Source organism: Branchiostoma belcheri, unplaced genomic scaffold (assembly GCF_001625305.1).
Source record: "Branchiostoma belcheri isolate BF01 breed outbred unplaced genomic scaffold, Haploidv18h27 scaffold55, whole genome shotgun sequence".
In the NCBI taxonomy this organism is placed as follows: Eukaryota; Metazoa; Chordata; class Leptocardii; order Amphioxiformes; family Branchiostomatidae; genus Branchiostoma; species Branchiostoma belcheri.
The window spans coordinates 2,167,228-2,185,316 of record NW_017804187.1 but is presented as its reverse complement, the minus strand read 5'-3'; the positions used below and the strand labels follow the sequence as shown (position 1 = coordinate 2,185,316).

The 18,089-nt window shown below is 40.4% G+C and overlaps 2 protein-coding genes across 2 annotated transcripts; one reads left to right on the top strand and one right to left on the bottom strand.

Annotated features, from left to right (window-relative positions):
- Nucleotides 1-353: 353 nt before the first annotated feature.
- On the bottom strand, nucleotides 354-14,003 carry LOC109481432 (F-box/WD repeat-containing protein 10-like). The gene is made up of 13 exons (XM_019784009.1): nucleotides 12,976-14,003; nucleotides 8,293-8,535; nucleotides 7,588-7,778; nucleotides 6,959-7,197; nucleotides 6,220-6,423; nucleotides 5,728-5,849; nucleotides 5,233-5,300; nucleotides 4,680-4,760; nucleotides 4,098-4,240; nucleotides 3,427-3,591; nucleotides 2,752-2,923; nucleotides 1,980-2,389; nucleotides 354-1,639 (listed from the first exon to the last, which is right to left on the bottom strand). Exons 1-13 carry the CDS (start codon nucleotides 13,517-13,519, stop codon nucleotides 808-810), a joined length of 3,414 nt encoding a protein of 1,137 aa, XP_019639568.1. The 5' UTR covers nucleotides 13,520-14,003; the 3' UTR covers nucleotides 354-807.
- Nucleotides 14,004-14,514: 511 nt separating this feature from the next.
- On the top strand, nucleotides 14,515-16,106 carry LOC109481404 (anaphase-promoting complex subunit 16-like). The gene is made up of 3 exons (XM_019783960.1): nucleotides 14,515-14,665; nucleotides 15,015-15,089; nucleotides 15,621-16,106. The coding sequence occupies exons 1-3, from the start codon at nucleotides 14,551-14,553 to the stop codon at nucleotides 15,719-15,721; spliced, it is 291 nt and encodes a 96-aa protein (XP_019639519.1). The 5' UTR covers nucleotides 14,515-14,550; the 3' UTR covers nucleotides 15,722-16,106.
- Nucleotides 16,107-18,089: the final 1,983 nt, after the last annotated feature.

Here is an 18,089-nt window from a genome sequence, read left to right as displayed (position 1 = left end):
AACCTGATGTAATAATTTACAAATAACAAATCAGAGTCTCTACAATACAATAAACTTTTATTTCATCCATGTGACATCTATCTAGCAACAGATACCAAAAGGAACATCCCACTATCCCTACATATCAACATTCAAACCATTGTAGCAGCAGCATATATTTTCTTGAACATTGTAACGTTACCTATGCTTGTGTTCATCTCAACACGTGCCAATACCCTGTACAAGGCAGTTCTGATTCTTGAACATTGAATCAGTTTAAACCTGATAAAACTTGTGTATCCACATCTATTCTCTTGCTCTTTTTAGCTTCGTTGTTCAATATAACGTTAAAACTTTTTTGCTTTTTTTCACCTACAACATACTGTTACTAAAAGTGGCATCTTCACAAGATGTCAGTAACAGTGTATCATACAGATATAGAGACTCATTTACATACTTGTTCCTCTTCTCTTTACAAAAGCTAGCATTGACAGTAGCAGATAGGGACAGTAAAGAGAGACAAAATTGTACACATAGAACGGTAGACTAATTACATGTCCTGTCGACAAAAAAAAAGTAGTAACGTTACTGTACAATAACATGACAGTGGACTCAAATCTTGTCCATGTTATATCTGAGGAAGCAGCATATCAATAAAATCTTTCTATACACTAACGTTAAGGTCACACAAATTAGCTGGTGAGTTTCACCTCCAAGAATAGCAGCTTGACGATTCATCATATGAACCTTCTGACTAATGTCACACTTCGTTCTGTGTTTCACTCTTGGAAAAACAGGAAGGTGCAGACTTTTAAAACAGCATGTGTCTCACTCTCCAATCTCGTAGGCAGTTTTCTTGACCGTTTTCGTCATGTCATTGTGATGGGAGAGTCCCTTCGCGACTGCCAACCATCTTCGCCTCTGTCTCCGTTTTTCCACCTCTTCCTTGTTACTGGTGTGAGAGGTCTGAGACTTCACGATGTTACTTTCGAACTGTTTCTGAGCCTTGTTTGTCTTGAGTTTGAATGCAACGTTGGTTCTCAGTGGGTCTACTGGATTCCTACTACCGGTACTAGTAGTCCTGGCGTGAAAGTTTGTCAGGAAATTCTGCTGCTGTGCTTGAATCGTTTTTGTCACAATCATTGGGACGTGTTCTGCAGCTTTCGCCGACGTTGTGAAAAGATTCGTGCCTCTTGAGGGGCCGGCTGTATTAGGTCTGTCTGAAGATGACAGTTTATGTAATGCATTTTGTGCAACGTCCAAGTCCCTGGATATGCCCAAACTCGTCCGAGGGCGCAGCAAACTAGGCTGAGGTACAGTTGCGACAACGTGTGTATCATGCATGCCAGAATGCGGAGTGGTGTCTACCGGTACTGACTGAAAGTGAGTGGTGATCACCGACGTCGCCGGCACGGACATGCTAAGATGTCTTGTCGACGCTCTAGTAGCAGACCGTTGTCCAGCCGTTTCAGCCCTTTTCGATGACGCAAGTTTAGCCGGAGAAGACTGCGGTCTGCCGATCTTGGGGTTGATCTCGCAGGAGTTGATGACCATGTTCCGGTTGGCCTCGCCGTCTTTGATGGAGCTGTGGATCGTGCCCACGCACATGAAGACTTCGTCACGCGACGGCTGGTGGCTCTTCTGTATTCTCTGCCGTGACCTGTGCAGTTAAGATTACAATTATAATTATAACATATTAGATTATTTTGAATAAAAAGACCCTTCTAACACAACCAAGTGTTTTATTCAGACAACTGTCACTGTCACCTTTCACTGGGCAATTTTGACTGTGCACTCTGAACCTCAAATTGCCGAAAAGAAGGCTACGTGTCATCTGTAGAAAATACCTGGTTGTGCAAAAAGAGTCTTTTTATTCAGTGATTTACCAACCTGATGAAACTGTTCACATTTTTTTTAGTCAACTTGATTACTGAAAACAGAAATGAATAAATACATCCTAGATAAAATTGAAAAATAAAAAAAATAAATAAAAATCTAACCTGAGCTGTGACTTCATCTCTGACAGTGACAAGTCGTGAGACTCGAAGAAAACGTTCCTACTCCCGGCTGGAGCGCTAGCACCTCTCACAGCAGCCGCCTGGCGAACCCCGGCCCCGGTCGACAGTGCCGGAGTAGCCGGGGCACGAAGACACAAACTCTGCCGGCTACTCATAGCGTCCGGGCTTCGGCGCCGGGTGGGCGGTTGCGGCGAACCGGCCCGTCGAGGGTCTTCCTCCATGTCGATTAGGGTTGGCGTGGGTTGCGACGTGGTGCGAGTTTTGGCGCTGTGAATCCGTTTGGCGCTCGAGAGGCTTTGTTGGCTGAAACTTCGAGCACTGTGGGGTAGTTGTCGCACAGGGCTGTATGCAGGGTCACTACGATGGTACACTTTCTCACTGGAGGCTCCAACCTGTTATTGTATCATTCCAATAATTAAAATAATTAGTTTATTGCTAGTTTGCACCCATGGGCTCTTTGCAAGTGAAATTATAAATGTGATAGTATACATAAAGCAAATGAGTATACAAGTCAGACAAACAATGAGGATTACATTATGTTGCGGGTCTATATTAAGGTTACAATACAAAATTAAATGTGGGGGTTGATTTCTTCTTAGGAAGCAGTGGAAAATGAAAAAAAGCATGTTCTAATTGATATATGTGTTGGATAATTTTAGTAAGAATATGGTTTCTCTCTATTTTTTTATCCTGTAAACTTTGGAGAGATTTTCATAGAGAAAAAAAAATACTTTGAGCCCTGAAGTGTATCTACCTGTCTCATGCGCTGGCCTCTGACAAATACATAGGGGTGATGTTTAAAAGGTGCGTCGCTGTAGTTGTTCAGGTGCTTCAGGACCTCCACCTTGTCAGAGTCGAGGGTGTAGTCCCACTCTATCTCTTCAAACGTGAACACAAGCAGGTTGTTGATCGTGTTGATCAGTAGTCTGTAAACAAAAACAAATAAATGAATAAACAATGATTAAAACAAGGCAATCAGAGATGGCACACTTTACCCCCTTTCCCACACACTGGCAAGTTGAGTTAAATAAACTTAGAAAGGTAACATTTGCGAAGCAAATGCATAATGTTTACTTTCACATGGTCTAGTCTCACAAATTACTGTGACAGTATTTCAATTTGTCAAAGAGACCATGTGTTCTGTTCATTCTTACACATTCATATATTCCAACTATGTCCTGCCACTTGCTACATAATGTAATCCAACATTGCAGGGTGTCTGCTACAGCACCAGTTACCATGGTGACAGACGTCTAGTCCAGGTCACTGACATTATTCATTTGTAGAAGAAGAAACAGAGCAGAAACAATTTGTTTTCTTTTAAAGTAAACATGAGATGGCAGACTTCACCCCCTTACCCATACTGCTGAGGATTACTGAAACACAATAATATTCTTCCCAAGTATCATTTCACGAGCATCCTTCCCACCTGTTTTCACACACAATGATGTCGTCTATTGCATCAGAGTGGCTGTTTCCCCTCAGCACCCGCAGACAGTCGCCGCTCAAAAGGTTAAAGATCCGCATTTTGCCGTCGCTGCATCCGGTGATCACTCTTAGGAACAGGAACTGCAGACACAGGATCTGGCTTCCTCTGTAATGTTATAAAAAACAGGCAATCAGAGATGGCAGATTTGATGTTGATAGTGCTTTGTGCTGTGTGTGAATGTGTGTATCTGTGTGTGTGTGTGTGTGTGATGTGTATGTATGTGTGCATGTGTGTGTGTGTATGTACATGTGTGTGTGTGTGTGTGACAGTTTGCATGTGTGTGTGTAAGTTTGTTAGTCAGTTTTCATGTGTTTGCGCGTATGTCTGTCTGTGTCCTACATAGTATTACCAACAACATACACACCTAAAGGCTCAACTGAACATTCAAAAAAACCTATCTGCCACTAAAAAATATCAAAACCCTAGCATATCCAGCATAAAACTTAAAAGATACAAAAGTCTAAATTTCTGTTACAGTAAACAGGACAGCTGCCAGGTGGTGAAGCCTTCTGAAGTTATGCTGACTACAAATATCTGGAAATGTACACATACACACACAGACACACTCACACAAAACAATACTTCCATTTTTCAGTGGCGTAACAACCTACCTGGGATGTCTGAATGCGGTGAGACAGCGACTGTGAGTACCCATCATGCTCCAGGCGAACGCGTAACCATCCCTCCCGCCGGTGACGAGGTGCCATTGGTCGAACTTCAGACACGTGACCGGGCCCTGGTGACTGGACAGCTTCTGTTACGCACAAATAAGGAGACAATGTTAAGGTATGATGTAAATTCCTGAATAATTTCATCAGGCAGGCAAGAGACCTGATGAGAGCTGACCAGACTGCCCGATGACTGCCAAAGGTAAAGAATATTTTGTGGACAGACAGACAGCTCCTACAACTTCCAGATATTGGACTGAGTGAGAGAGTGAGCTAAGAGACAGTATAAGAAGGTTCTTTATTCAACAACCAGTGTTTCTTTTACTCTTTTTAAAACAACCAACTGACGTATATTCAGCTGATGTTTCAGTGGCCATCTGTCACCTTCCTCAGGGCAATTCTAACTGGTCGATGGCTGATCAAAACTCTTAGTTGTGTAAACAGCGTCTCTTTATTCAGTGACTTTATTCAATCTGATGAAACTATTCACAAACCTAGCTTTGCCTGTTCTATACCGGTACATACCTTGATGAGACTAGCCGATGAGATACTCCACACTTTGACCTGCCCCCCTTCACATCCACTCACAACTCTGTCCTCCAGAATCTGCAGACAGAAAACATTCTATATCAATGACTTTGAAACATTTAATTACATAATTAGATACCATTATGACAAAAAGGGCTATTGGTAAACGTTCTACCTACCGGCCCAAGAACGTCTAGCCCATTTTGTCATAATGAAGTATACCAACACAGATGAACTTTCATGATACATAGATACTGGTAAATGCAAATCTCACAACCTAAAATAATTCTTCCAGGACACTGCCACCCTGAAAATGTGTCTAAAGAGATCTTCTCTGCAATGCTCCTCAGTGTAATATATAATGCACTCCCGTACATCTAACAAACTGTGCATATATGGCGAGTGCTGCACTAAAGATCTCTCAGACACATGTTAACTGTTTTAGATACAGTGGCAGATAGATATGTAACATGCAAGTTTTGTCAAATTTTGGGATGAACTAAAAACACATAGACCCTGCGAACAAGTGCAATGGTTTGGTCAAACTTACCCCGACGGCTAAAATGGGCTTCTTGTGTTTGAAGGTCCGTTGGCACTTTCCTGTTTCAAAGTTCCACACTGGAAAACAAAAAAATGTGAATCTGTGAGTAACACAACCAACACAGGCCAGAGTAGATGCATACAGGGGAACAGAAGTGCAGGAAACAACTGTAAGGTTTGCAAGAAAAAGTATTTTGAGCCTTGCTCTAGCTCAATCCTTGTCCTGCAGAGCCCAACAATTGTTGTTCTTCACATACCGTACCATCTATATAGCACCCTGTATAGGTACAATTTGGGGGTATTTCTCGTGCAACGCATCACACCGCAGCGAAACGCAATGAATGTGGAAGTAACTATGCCTCCGGAGGGCAAAAAAAGTCAGGGGTCTATGACCTAATTAAGACATGAAATTATTGAAAAATATTGTGTAAAGAATGCCAGCAGGACAAGGGTTAATAGGAATATATGCTTCACACAACATTAGATTTACAGGAATTGCTCTGACCTTTGACCTGGCTGTCCTTGGCCCCGGAAACCAGCCTGTTTTGGAACAGGTCGATGCAGGTGATCGTTCCACGGTGGCCGCGGAAGATACGAAGACAGCTGCCAGCCTGGAGGGACCAGCATCTACAAATAAAGAGACTTGAATGTCAGAATTTCTGTAGTTAATAGCATTGTTCATATCATGTAGACTGTATTGGATCAATGTAATTTCTTTATTTCTTTCACAATTTCTCTATTCGGCTTCTCTACAGTACGACACAATGGAGAGGGAGACAAAACATGTGGCTGTGTGCCTCTACTTGTTGTCTTCCCCGAAACATATAAGATAAATAAATATTCAGAGAGAAAACAATGTACAATTTGGTAGCTCTAGTAATACAAAAAACTGTAAACAAAAAACAAATCAGAAGTCAAAACAATGCTAATGACAAACAGATCAGATTGTGCATGTAATTGTATACTTGTGGAGTAAACAAAATCTAATGTTTCTCACCTGACAGTGGTGTCGTAACTCCCGCTCAGCACAAACCCTCTCTCCTCACTGATGTAGACACACTTGATGGACCCGGCGTGGCCCGTGATCGGCGTCCGGTGCTCGCGGCCCGACATCACGTCCAGGATGCGAACTTTCCGGTCCACCGAGCCCAGAGCGACGAGCTTCTTACCATCGTGGTGCACGCGCCGATGGGGGTCATCCCTGGAAATACAATTATTTATTTATGATTTTTATAATTATACTTATTATGGGACTGCTACCCGCCCGTGCAGTGTTTGCAACAGGGTTTGCAAAACCAAGGTTGGACTTTCAAGCCAAACAAAAGTCACCAGAGGCCCGCAAATAGATTGAACTGCTAATTTAAAAGAAGAACCCATCCGTGTCAGAGAACCCGTGAATGCAGGCATTCCTCCTCTATTTGGAGAGAAGACTATACATTTAACATCTTGACATTTGTAAACCTACAGAAAAATTTAGTTCACAGCTCCAAACTTGGGTGCAGTAAGGTGCACATGCACCGAGTATTTCGAGCCCTGTACTTACTGGTCAGCGAGCACCATGACATTGTAGGCACCGCAGTACACGTTCCGCTCCTCCATAGTAACAGTTCGAGTCACGATGCCGCTGTACACCTTACAAACTTGTGCAGCTTACAAACAACATTACGCTTTTTACCTTTTTACTGTAAGGGATTGAACCCTAAACCTTGAGATTCTGAATCAATAACTCCACTTACTGGTCAGCGAGCACCATGACATTGTAGGCACCACAGTACACATTCCTCTCCTCCATGGTGACAGTTCGAGTCACGACACCGGCATACGCTGTCAGGAAACTTGAGTCATCCTTGTGTGTCACCACCTCCATCGCCTCGGGACTGTTGGAGAGCGGGTCCAACGTTCCCTCGCGAAGTATGGGCACGGCCACATCAACTCTCTTGGCATAGACTGGGTTACACCCTCTCGCAGAAGAACCCTGAAAGTACAGGGTATAAACCCACAACCCTCAGATTCTAAATCAACTGTGAACACTACCTACAAGACCACCTTAAATTTGAAAGAAGAAACAAACCAGTAAGTCTACTAACCTGTTTAAAGTTAAAACTTCTGATCCAACACTCACCTAGAGCACTCAACAACGATGGGGGCCAACATCAAATACCTTTGACCCAGTGTTGATGTCCCTCTTCAAAGAAAAACCATGTGACAAGTCTCACTGGGTCAGTCTACTGAGGAAGACTAGTGAGAGTGACTGGTCGAAAGCTCTAGGTGAGAGACTTCTTTGAGTTGGATCAAAAGTTTTAACTTTAAACAGATTAGTAAACTTTAAACATGTAACTACCAACACAGATGAAAGTCTACAAACCTGGTAGAACAGAACCTCCTCCCACAGTTGGTTCTGAATCTCCTCTTCCTGCTGCACCTGATCAGCCAGGACTCTCCAGGTCTTCCCCACGGCCAGACAGTTGTACAGGCTGATTCTGTCCAGGAAACCCAGGATGTACTTTGACAGGTGGACAGGCAGGCCGCTGATGAAGTCTCGATACTTCGCAACACCTGCAAATTAAACCATCATGTATGTGTAAGGAAAGGGTAAAGGTAGTCAGATTTATCTCCTAGCAGATCTTTTGGTGGTTGGAAAATAGACAATATCAAATTGGACAGACAGTATCCATTGACACTGTCTTTGTGGTCACTGAAAGATCTGCTTGGAGATTCCAGTAGCCTAGAGTGCAGCAAAACCATCATGTATGTGTAAGGAAAAGGTAAGGTAGTCCCATAGCCTTTTTGAGGCCATAGGGGAAGTGGGTTATCAATCCATTGGCTGTGTCTAAGGCATGGTACTGGAAGGTGGAGCCCATCCCTCTCCTTCCATGTTATACCCGTGTTAAATGCTTTTCCCAACGTCAAATTTAAACAACTAAGACTTCTGAGTGATAATATACCTGTATGCCACATATGTACTTTGTACAATCGTTACTATGGTGTATGTTAATAGGGCCAGCACAGTTACTAGAGCCACTACACTTTGGATGTTATGACAAACAAATAAACAAACAAACAAACAAACCTGCTGTTGCAGTGACCGAAGTCGGTAGGACCATACAGGTCGGATCAATCGAGGAAAACTCAGAACTATCATCGCTGAGGTACACATCTTCCCCGTAATTAACAACGATGGGGTCAAATTCCTCCCCTGTTATTGGGTGAGTGGCAGGCGTGGCATATTCCAGGTTGGCCTGTGTTAGGAGGTAGAGTTCCGGATGCTCTTCTGTGTTGTAGGTGTAGTTACTGGATGCCAAAGACTCGTCATCTGTAAAAAGTATATAATTGGTAAATCTTTTTTTAGTCATACAACAGACATGAGTAAACGAAATGTTCAAACAAACAGACATACATGTATGCACAATACATATACAGTATGTTACTCATCAGTTTTGTGTGTTTTGCATTTCTCTTGTCAATGATTGAATGAGTACTTTATGTGATCAGCTTGGCAACTACATTGTAGAATAAAAAACTTACAAGTGAATGATCTCATATAATAATGTTCTACAGATGAACAGGATGGTATTTTTATAGATGAATTTGGTGTAAGAAAGGGTAGAATACATGCATCAGACTTTACGATTAGTTATGTTATTTTAGACCACTGCACATAAGAAAAATAGATGCTCCAAATATTCATACTGTTTACACAGGTAAAATTTATCTTTACAGCAATCATTGCGGAGGAAATGATCCTACACAAAACCAACAAGTGTACCATTTAGTGTGTTTGCTAAATGTTAGTAAGATAAGGTACCATAAAAACAGACTGGGTGGCACAAAGCATCTTATCTTTTGTAACAGTTGACAGATTGACTCACTGGGTTAATCGTTAACCTTAATTGCGATAATTAGTCATTTGCAAGTACTCGATTAGACGATTTATCAAATTTGTTCATTAATGTTTTATTGATTTACGTTTGTACTGTAACACTTGTTCATAAATAACAGCCCAGAGTATGCATTTGCCTATTAAGTTAACTTATGATACTATAGTTTAAACAATTATTGTAGTACTACTAGTAGTATTAGTACTAGTGGCCACTTCTTCATAAGGACCACTTGGTTATTGCAAGTGTCCTTGCTCATTGTGGCTGCAGGGAAAGTACAATAACAAGTATCCTGAGTTACAGGGATTCAATTTCATACAAAAATGTATAATCATTCAACCCAATACAAAAGGCTTTCTTTGGGGAACTTAGAACAGTTGCAGACTATTATGCAAAAGTTGGTTTGCTTTCAAACCAAGATGTCTTGGTTTCCGTATAAAATTACTGGAGCTTTTTCTCTCTTAGAAAAAAACCTGTGTGTTTGTAAGAAGCCAGTCTATACACAGTCACGCTATACTCCACTTCTGTGAAAAGTAGGGTCAAAATAGAGTTTCAGGTGACAAAAGGAAAACTTTAAGCTACTGCTGCCTTTTGAATTTGAAAAAATAAGCCATCATACAGCCTGTAAAACTAAAAGTACTTTTTCCCAAAAGGAAAAACTACTAAGTAGTAGTCTTTGGAAAGCCAGACAATATTTCACAATGTTATTGTAAAAGTAGGGTCGTCATGCATTTCTAGGTGAAATCCCAAAGGAAAAACTTTTACTACTTAGCTAATCTTTAGAAAGAAATATATAACCTGTAAAAGTAGGCTCGTAATGAAGTTTTAGGTGATGTTTTGTCCCAAACGAAAAACTTAATTTCTCAACCTAATCTTTAGAAAGCCACACAATTTTTCACCTGTCAAGTACTGAAGTGACTTTTTGTTCCAAAAGAAAAATTAAGCCTGGCCAGTCTAAAGCCAGCCACACAATATTTCATGTGTGAAAGTATAACAGGGTTAACTTATAGGACTTTTTTCCCAAACTAAAAACTTTAAGCTAGGCTGGGATTTAAGCCACGCATATTTTGATTATGTTTTGTCTCAAAGAAAAGCTATTATCCATCTATAGAAAGCCACCCAATATTTCATCAGTAAAAGTAGCCATAACAAAGTTTGGGTTGATGTTTTGTCCGAAAGAAAAACTAAGCCAGTCTTTAGTTATGGAAAGCCACCCAATATTTCACCTGTCGAAATTATCCAAAACAAAGTTTCAGGTGACATTTTTTCCCAAACTATAAACTTTAAGTTAGTCTTTGGAAAGCCACAAAATATTTCACCTGTAAAAGTAGCCAAAACAAAGTTTTAGGTGATCATGATGTTTTGTCCCAAAAGAAGAAATTACCCAAAACAAAGTTTCAGGTGACTTCTTGTCCCACAAGAAAAACAGGTACTCAATGAAGGTAAATGTGTGCACATCTGGGGCCATAGACAAGCATCTTAACCCTTACTCAAGACGAAAAAGTCAACACACACACTATTGTAAGTCAGTCCACCAGGTATTCATGGGGTATAGAAGTGAACTGGGGTGTCAAAGGGGGCATTTATAACCTGCCATTACACATACCATGTACGTCACAAGCCGGTCCGAACTGTTGACACGCTGTCGCTAACACACAGAGGGAACCACATGGGCGTGACACAACACACACTGGACCACCTTACAACTTGTACAAGTGGTCCACAACACAGAGGACCACCTTACAAGTGGTTCACAACACACACAGGACCACCTTACAAGTGGTCCACAACCTACACCCAATTAGGAAAGACACTGCAGAATGATTTGATGCACAAATTGCAAGATTTTCAGGACTCTAAATGCTGTATTTTACGCTAAGACACAGAGAAAACTACATGGGCGTGACACAACACACACAGGACCACCTTACAAGTGGTCTACAACCTACACCCAATTAGGACAGACTGGAGAATGATTTGATGCACCAACTGCAAGATTTTCTGGGCTCTTAATACCGCATTTTACTTGCAATTTATATAGTATGTTAACATCATGTTGTTGTGCGTTGTGAATTCTAATTTGTAAAACTTGGTGCAAATACCCTTTATTCCTGCCCTATTTGGCTATGTATGGCACGCAATATTTGGTTTTCAAAACTAAATTTTTAAACCAGATGGAAAAGTTGTTTACAATTCAGTTTGCTTCCAGTCTGAGTACTTCTTTCTGAGCAAGCTAGGTCAGCCCTTACCCAACCTGAGAAGACCACTTATCCAATTACCCAATATGATTACACCAGTACAAGTGACCACCACCTCAAACATAAGGACCACCTGACCATTGTGACCACTTTCTGTTGGTCCCTTTAAGTTATCTAACTTTCCCATTGACACAAGCATTAAGAACCATGTCTATAGCAACCACCTGTTCACATACACAGACCAGATTTTCTCAGTGGTCCCCAAAGTGGTCTTCTTGGCCAGGTTTAACTAAACTTTTCCCATTGACACAAGCATTAAGATATCCAAAGTGACCACCTTAACATACATAGACAAAAATCTCAGTCCCCTGTGTGGTCTTCTTGGGCTAGTCTCCACCAGACTCCTTTTGCAGGCAGAATAAATCGGAGAAATTGGCCTAAAAAGGAATAATTGGCCAAAGAAAGTAGCCTTCTTTGGCCAATTATCCCAATTTCTATGATTTATTCAGCCTGCAAAAGGAGTCTGGTGGAGACTATTCTTGGGCAGCTTTGACTGAACTGTCAAGAACTTCAAATAAAACCTGGCTACCTATAATGAAACGTGCTGTGTGAAAGCAGTGGAGATGGTTTTAATTTGCCCTACACGCCCTCCATTCATGAAAGTCTACTTGTACAACAAAGCTGACCCAACTAATGAAATAAATGTCTACTCTAGTACCTGAGTAGACATTTCTGGCTTTCTGTCAAAGTTGCCTGTACTGTCAATGACTCAGACATTGTGTGGCCCCTAGCCATGGTGACTGTTGCAGGGCTTCTCTTGCTTGCAACTCTTTTACATTAGCCCTAACATTACTGCTAACAACAAAGTTGATCTGAACTAATGAAATAAATGTCTACCTACTACTGACTTTCTGTCAAAGTGGTCTGACAAAGATAGGAGCTGTGAATTTTATCCTCAATTACTTGATAAGGGCATCTAGGTCTCTTATTGATTAATTGATTGATTATAGTTATACAATAAAATGGTACGAAGTGCAATTTGGGTACAAAATGACACCCATGTGTTATGTAAATGACATATACCACAAGGTACAGTGTAGAGTTTAACTGGGAAAAAATTCTCTCATAAAATGGTAGAGATGCTTAAGAGTTGCATTCGTTATTTAGGACGCCCAATCTCTGCATGTTAAAGAGCCCAACACACTTGCCGAAAAGAGTCAGGGTGAACCTACGTGTGCCTTGCTAAAATTTGGCCCTAACTGAAGCCACATTGCACTGCTAATTAAATTCAGGAGGACCACCGGCGAAGTATATTAAGGGAGAGGCTCCTATGCTTTATGTAAAGGTAAATTTTTGCCACCACATCACGTATTAAAACGTGATATTAAATGGCTTTCCCTACAAATTAATTATTGAAAAAATCTAGTGACATGAACGTCATTATAATAGTGATCATTATGATGATGAGTATAATCATACATTACGCCAAGCTAGTTTATGGGTATAATATAACGTTACATCTATAGGAGTTTTATTTGTGTGTGTTAACATTAAAATAAAAAGTACTAGAGTTTAGACTCTTAAGTTTAAACGTTTTTGAATGGCTATGGTCACGATCATGAGAAAGAAAAATACACAAACAAACATGCATATATGAGTGTTCTCCTAATATCTTACCTTCCCAGTCCGTTGTCCCTTTTGGTTCCATATTTTTCTGTGCTTGAAGCATAGTCCTAGCCTGGGTGCCAAGCGAATACAGCATCTGTGGTTCACAGAACTGCATGACACCAAGCATATAGTTCGCCTTACTCCAGTAACTCGCTTCGGCAAACCATGCCCATGTGTCAGCTATGTGTTGCCTGAGTTCTCTCCTGTTTAGAGCCCTGTCTCCACTAAGAGTAGAGGAGTCTCCTGGTAGACTAGGGTTGGTTCTACACCGTGCATAAGTGTAGTCTTTGTAGAGAAGAGGGCTAAGAAGGGAGACGACATATTCCATGAGTTGGGCGCTTTGAAACCGGCGAGGCAGGCCGAGGAGAAACCTCCGTTTGGATGCGTCGCCTGCTCGGAGGAACCATTCTCGGGTAAAGCTGATCGTGGCGCCCAGACGACAAGCTTCGCAGTCGCCGCATGTCGTAGCAGGTTGTCCAGAGGTACAGCGAAGAGTCGGAGCTCTTCCCAAGTTGAACTCGACCACTTCGGTCGTGTCGGGCGGTTGTCTCATGGTTGTCTTGCTGTTCGTATCTCCTCTTATCTTGATAAAAGCCGCAAATTAGGAGGTAATAACTCGGAAATCATGTTGATCTGGAACCACTTATAAGTCCATTGTTTGGCTAAATATCGGCAGCGTGACATTCATGACTTTGCAGAGGACCCGGTTCTGTTGACCAAAACATGTACTACAAACACAACACATCAAGAAGGCATGACAATCTCTTGAGGGTTAGCACGGACCCTCAGGCGAGCTTGCCAAGTCACCGGCAAAAAAAGAAGAAAAATCCAATTGTTGCTCCCTCACAGAAAGACAATCCTGGATCAGGACATTATGGCATGACTTCTGGCGTTGTCTTGAGGGCAAGGAAGCCGCGTACTTGATCAAACACGCCCCATAGAAACCGGTAGACGTCGGAAGTCACGGAAAACACTAACTGTTTTGGGTCGTCATTGGCGATGTTTGGGAAAGAGATTAGTTCACATTCCGGACCAATCAGAGCGCAAAAACTTCCCAGCCAATCAGAAGGCGGCATTTATGTTGGCTTCACCAATCACAGCGCGGCAGACAAAATAGCAGCGCAAGACTGAAACTAGTCGCCAGTTCGCAAACCAAATTGCCCAATCTTTCTCTACACACTTATTTTGCAGCAAATTTGTTTCTTAGTGATATCTTTCATTTTATTGCAGTATAAAATACGTTTTTCGTAGGTTATTGGCTCTTCAGTGTAAAAACAAAGGATTTCAGGAGTGTAAATCTAAGTAAATCTGGCATTTATTAAGCAGGAAAAGACCATTTCTTGATCTAGGGTACAGATGTGTAATAGTATAATTTCTAGTCTTTTCTGTCAATTCACAGATATTTGAAAAGTTTTATTGTATAATATATACATAGTGTATAATAATATTTACTTGCTATTTGTGATGAAATGATCTATGAACTGCTTTCTTTATCGGTCAAACTTGTTAAGCATACCTAAAATTTAATGGTTCAGCCTGACACACAATCCTGGGAACGAGAGCTAGAAGTGTAGGAAGAAGAAGATGGCGTCGGTACGAAATAATCCCAGCAACGTCGAAGATGTTTTCGTGGCTATGGCCGCTATGGCACCGAGAAAAGCTCTCTTCCAGTCACCAAAGGAAGATGAACTTGTAGAGGGTAAGTTGAATCCACAGAAATGCCCCTTCAGTGTAGTAATAGACATGAAAACCCAATAGAAAGATAGCAAAATTTTGACAAGGAGGTAAACATCCTTGCTATTTAAGTGGTAATACTTTTTATCAAGGAGAAAACTTCCATCTTTTGCTTAGTAGAAACCGTGCAGCAGTCACCACGGCTCCAAAAAAGATCTATAGAATGGGTTTCTACGTTTTGCCCGGAAGAACGTGGTGAACAAAATCATAATTTCTGTCCTGTTCCTAAATCTTTTGAGTTGTAAAAGAAAATCACAACTTCACCAAACAGCAAGACAATATTCATGTGTATCTGTTGTTCTCTTTTTATCCAGATGGCAGCCAGTCCCTTGTAAATAAACTCATGATGGATTTTGATGTGGCTTCTGTTAGGAGATCAACTACTGCAGGTAACATTTTTTTCCTGTTATATATAAGTTATAACCTAACTTTTTTTTAAAACACATTTGTACACTGACAGCTCATACATTCACTGCGTATATCTCTTTAGATAGTACATATTTCATATTGTCTACAGCAATAATGCAGCAGAATCTTCAGCTTGTTGAAGGCGACTGCCTCAAAATAAAAGAAGTGACCACCTGTCCACATAGACCAGATTTTCATTGCCCTGAGTAGGCTTCTTTGGCAGTTTGACTGTGCATGTACATGTCATCATCATCATCATAGTTATTCCCTATATGACTCAATCAGGGGCAAATGTAGAGGGCATTGATACAAGTACTGATTGATTAATCTCTAAGCAGATCCTAGGGTGGAAAAGACAGTATCAAATTGGCCAGGCAGTGGCGTGTGGACCCTCTCTGTCAAATGGATACTGCCTGGCCAATTTGATACTGTCTTTTGCCACCCTAGGATCTGCTTGGAGATAGGAAGATTTGTGCATGTAATAACAAACGCCCCCTGGCTTCTGTCCCCAGAACTGCACCAGCAGCGGCTGAACGTGTTGAGACTTCGGCTGGAGGAGACGGCAGCGGACAACTGGAGATATAAACCTGTGGACAAGCTGATGGGACTCTGAAACCTCTCACACAGACAAACTTGCAACGTTTTTCTGGCCAGCTGGAATTTTTTCCCAGTCTATCATACTGCAGCAGTGATATACATTACGCATACTGTAAACCATCATGATACAATCGTCCCAAGCCCTTCAAAGGCAAACTGAGGAGTGTTCAACTGTTTGAGTCTAACTTATTTGTGCTGGATATTTGTTCAGATTACTCTCAGACTGTACTTTGTTTCTTCTTACACCTTCATGTACAATGAGCAGATTAGTGATTTTAAAATTACACATAACATGTATAATGTACTTATTTTTTAAATGCAGGACTCAGGATTGATGTTAGTCATATATTTTACTGCATTCGCCTTAATAGTATCTACATAAAGCCTTCTGTTACCGATACTGGATACCGGTAGTATGTGGATTGTTATGTTTTGTGTTGCCAATGCAACGAACGAATAAAACTGTATTAATTTGAAGGTTCTGGAATCTTCATTTATGTGTATTTGTACTTTTTAGCTGCCTTTGTAAAAGTGGCCATTCCCCTATTGACATTCAAAGTGGCATTTTTTAACCATTAAAAAACAGCCGTAATAGATATATATTGTGGGCATGTATATGGCCTCCTTTGGTCAATATTGACCATAGTAAAATCTTAAGAGTCCACTTCTCTTCTTCGCAGTGAACACAATGACACAGGATAAGGTTAAATCTTGTTTTTATTTGCTTTGTACCGTATGTAGGTGATTCAAGAATCAAGAAGTTGAGTATGATGGAAATGTCATGAAAGAATCTAGTGTAGATGGTGTGCAGAATAAGCACTAGCAGCAAGGCAACTTTGCTTAAGGCTAGCAAAGCTGCTCAAAATGGCATGGAGAATACATGTGTACATGTACTAGAGAGTACATGTATAGACACAGTAACATGTTTCATGTTGAGTGTTATCTATAACTTTTCTTGAGTTGATAATCTAAGCTTGTAGAGACAAAATAACTCTGATCAGAGTTGTAGCCAGTTGTTTTTGTTCTCCTTCATGTGAAATATGCTCCCAACACTTTAAAAATGGCATTGATGATATAGTGTCAATAAATGGCATACTTGTTAACACAAATACATTGAATCTTAATCGTGTTTCTTGCACTAACCTTCCTTGTATAACAAGCAAGTGCCATTGGGTAACACACTGGTCCAGTTAAACTGTAATGTGTACTGCTATTGAATGAAACCATTCACATACAATTTCAATTTGTGATTATCAAATTCATAATTCATACCGTTTCTTCTAAACTATGTTGCCATGCCATCTTATTCACGGATGGTCTACAGCAGACAATATGTATTGAATTACTAAAGGCATATTGAACAATTTATCTGTTACACTGCATTAAACAATGTAAATTCAGTGGCTGGGGGATGATGTTAAAAGTACCATGTACATCAAATTTCATAAGGCACAATGGATTCAACTTTAAAGATGAACATATCTCCATGATTATTAAGCTTTGTTTGAGAATACATGATTTGTGACTCGAATTACAAACTTTTCACAACTTCATGATTTTGAGAACTTGTTTCTTTAAGTGAAGTGAAGTAACAGTCTACCAGTACATACTGCAAGGCTCTGGGTCTACACAGTAAACAAAGTGAAAGTACATAGAAGGCTTTGAATATACATCAATACATGTATTTCAAGAGGCAGGTGTTAAAACCTTGTACATAGTTGATGTACTATGGTATGTTCTCTAGTAGTTAAGACCAATAAAGTATTTTTTGTTGGAAATTCAAGCTCTTTAAATAAGAAAAAATGGAAGAACTCATTGACCAAAAACTGGCATCTCAAAAAAGAAAAAATAACATTGAAACTAAAAGTTAAGATCACCTCAAAATAAAAGTAAAAGCAAAATAAAAACCTAATGTTACAGTTTGGAGATATACTTGTATTATTATGCTGATAACTCACCAGCTATTGTAGCATAGTCATTGTTTAGATGTACAAATCTGAATCTGAATCAGTTGGATGTTGAACACAAAGAGCAATGATTATGTTTTTGGTGCAAAAGAAAAAAAAAGACTCTAGTAGTAATGCCACAGCACCACTGCTTGGAATGTTTGTCTTGCTTTTTCTTACAACTTAAGAAAGACAACTTAAATACCAAAGGAGAGAGAGTGAGTGAGTGTCTTTGAGCAACAGAGACACTTGTTCTTACCTGATGAATTACAAAGTGTTGATCTACAATACATTATGTTACTTAGTAAACATGTTTGATATTAACTTCAGCAGCAGAGAGAAGGTTAAGTTTGACCTAATTAAGGTACATATGTAGCTTTTTAAGCCTTTCCATGATTGTAATTTAGCACTGTTGAACAATGAGAGAGTTAAAACATA

Coding starts and splice junctions, on each gene's coding strand:
- LOC109481432 (XM_019784009.1), bottom strand. CDS start 13,519: ATGAGACAACCGCCCGACACGACCGAAGTGGTCGAGTTCAACTTGGGA. Junction 4,241..4,679: donor CATCGGCTAGTCTCATCAAG/GTATGTACCGGT, acceptor TGTGCGTAACAG/AAGCTGTCCAGTCACCAGGG. Junction 1,640..1,979: donor GAGATGAAGTCACAGCTCAG/GTTAGATTTTTA, acceptor TTAACTGCACAG/GTCACGGCAGAGAATACAGA.
- LOC109481404 (XM_019783960.1), top strand. CDS start 14,551: ATGGCGTCGGTACGAAATAATCCCAGCAACGTCGAAGATGTTTTCGTG. Junction 14,666..15,014: donor GGAAGATGAACTTGTAGAGG/GTAAGTTGAATC, acceptor CTTTTTATCCAG/ATGGCAGCCAGTCCCTTGTA. Junction 15,090..15,620: donor TAGGAGATCAACTACTGCAG/GTAACATTTTTT, acceptor TTCTGTCCCCAG/AACTGCACCAGCAGCGGCTG.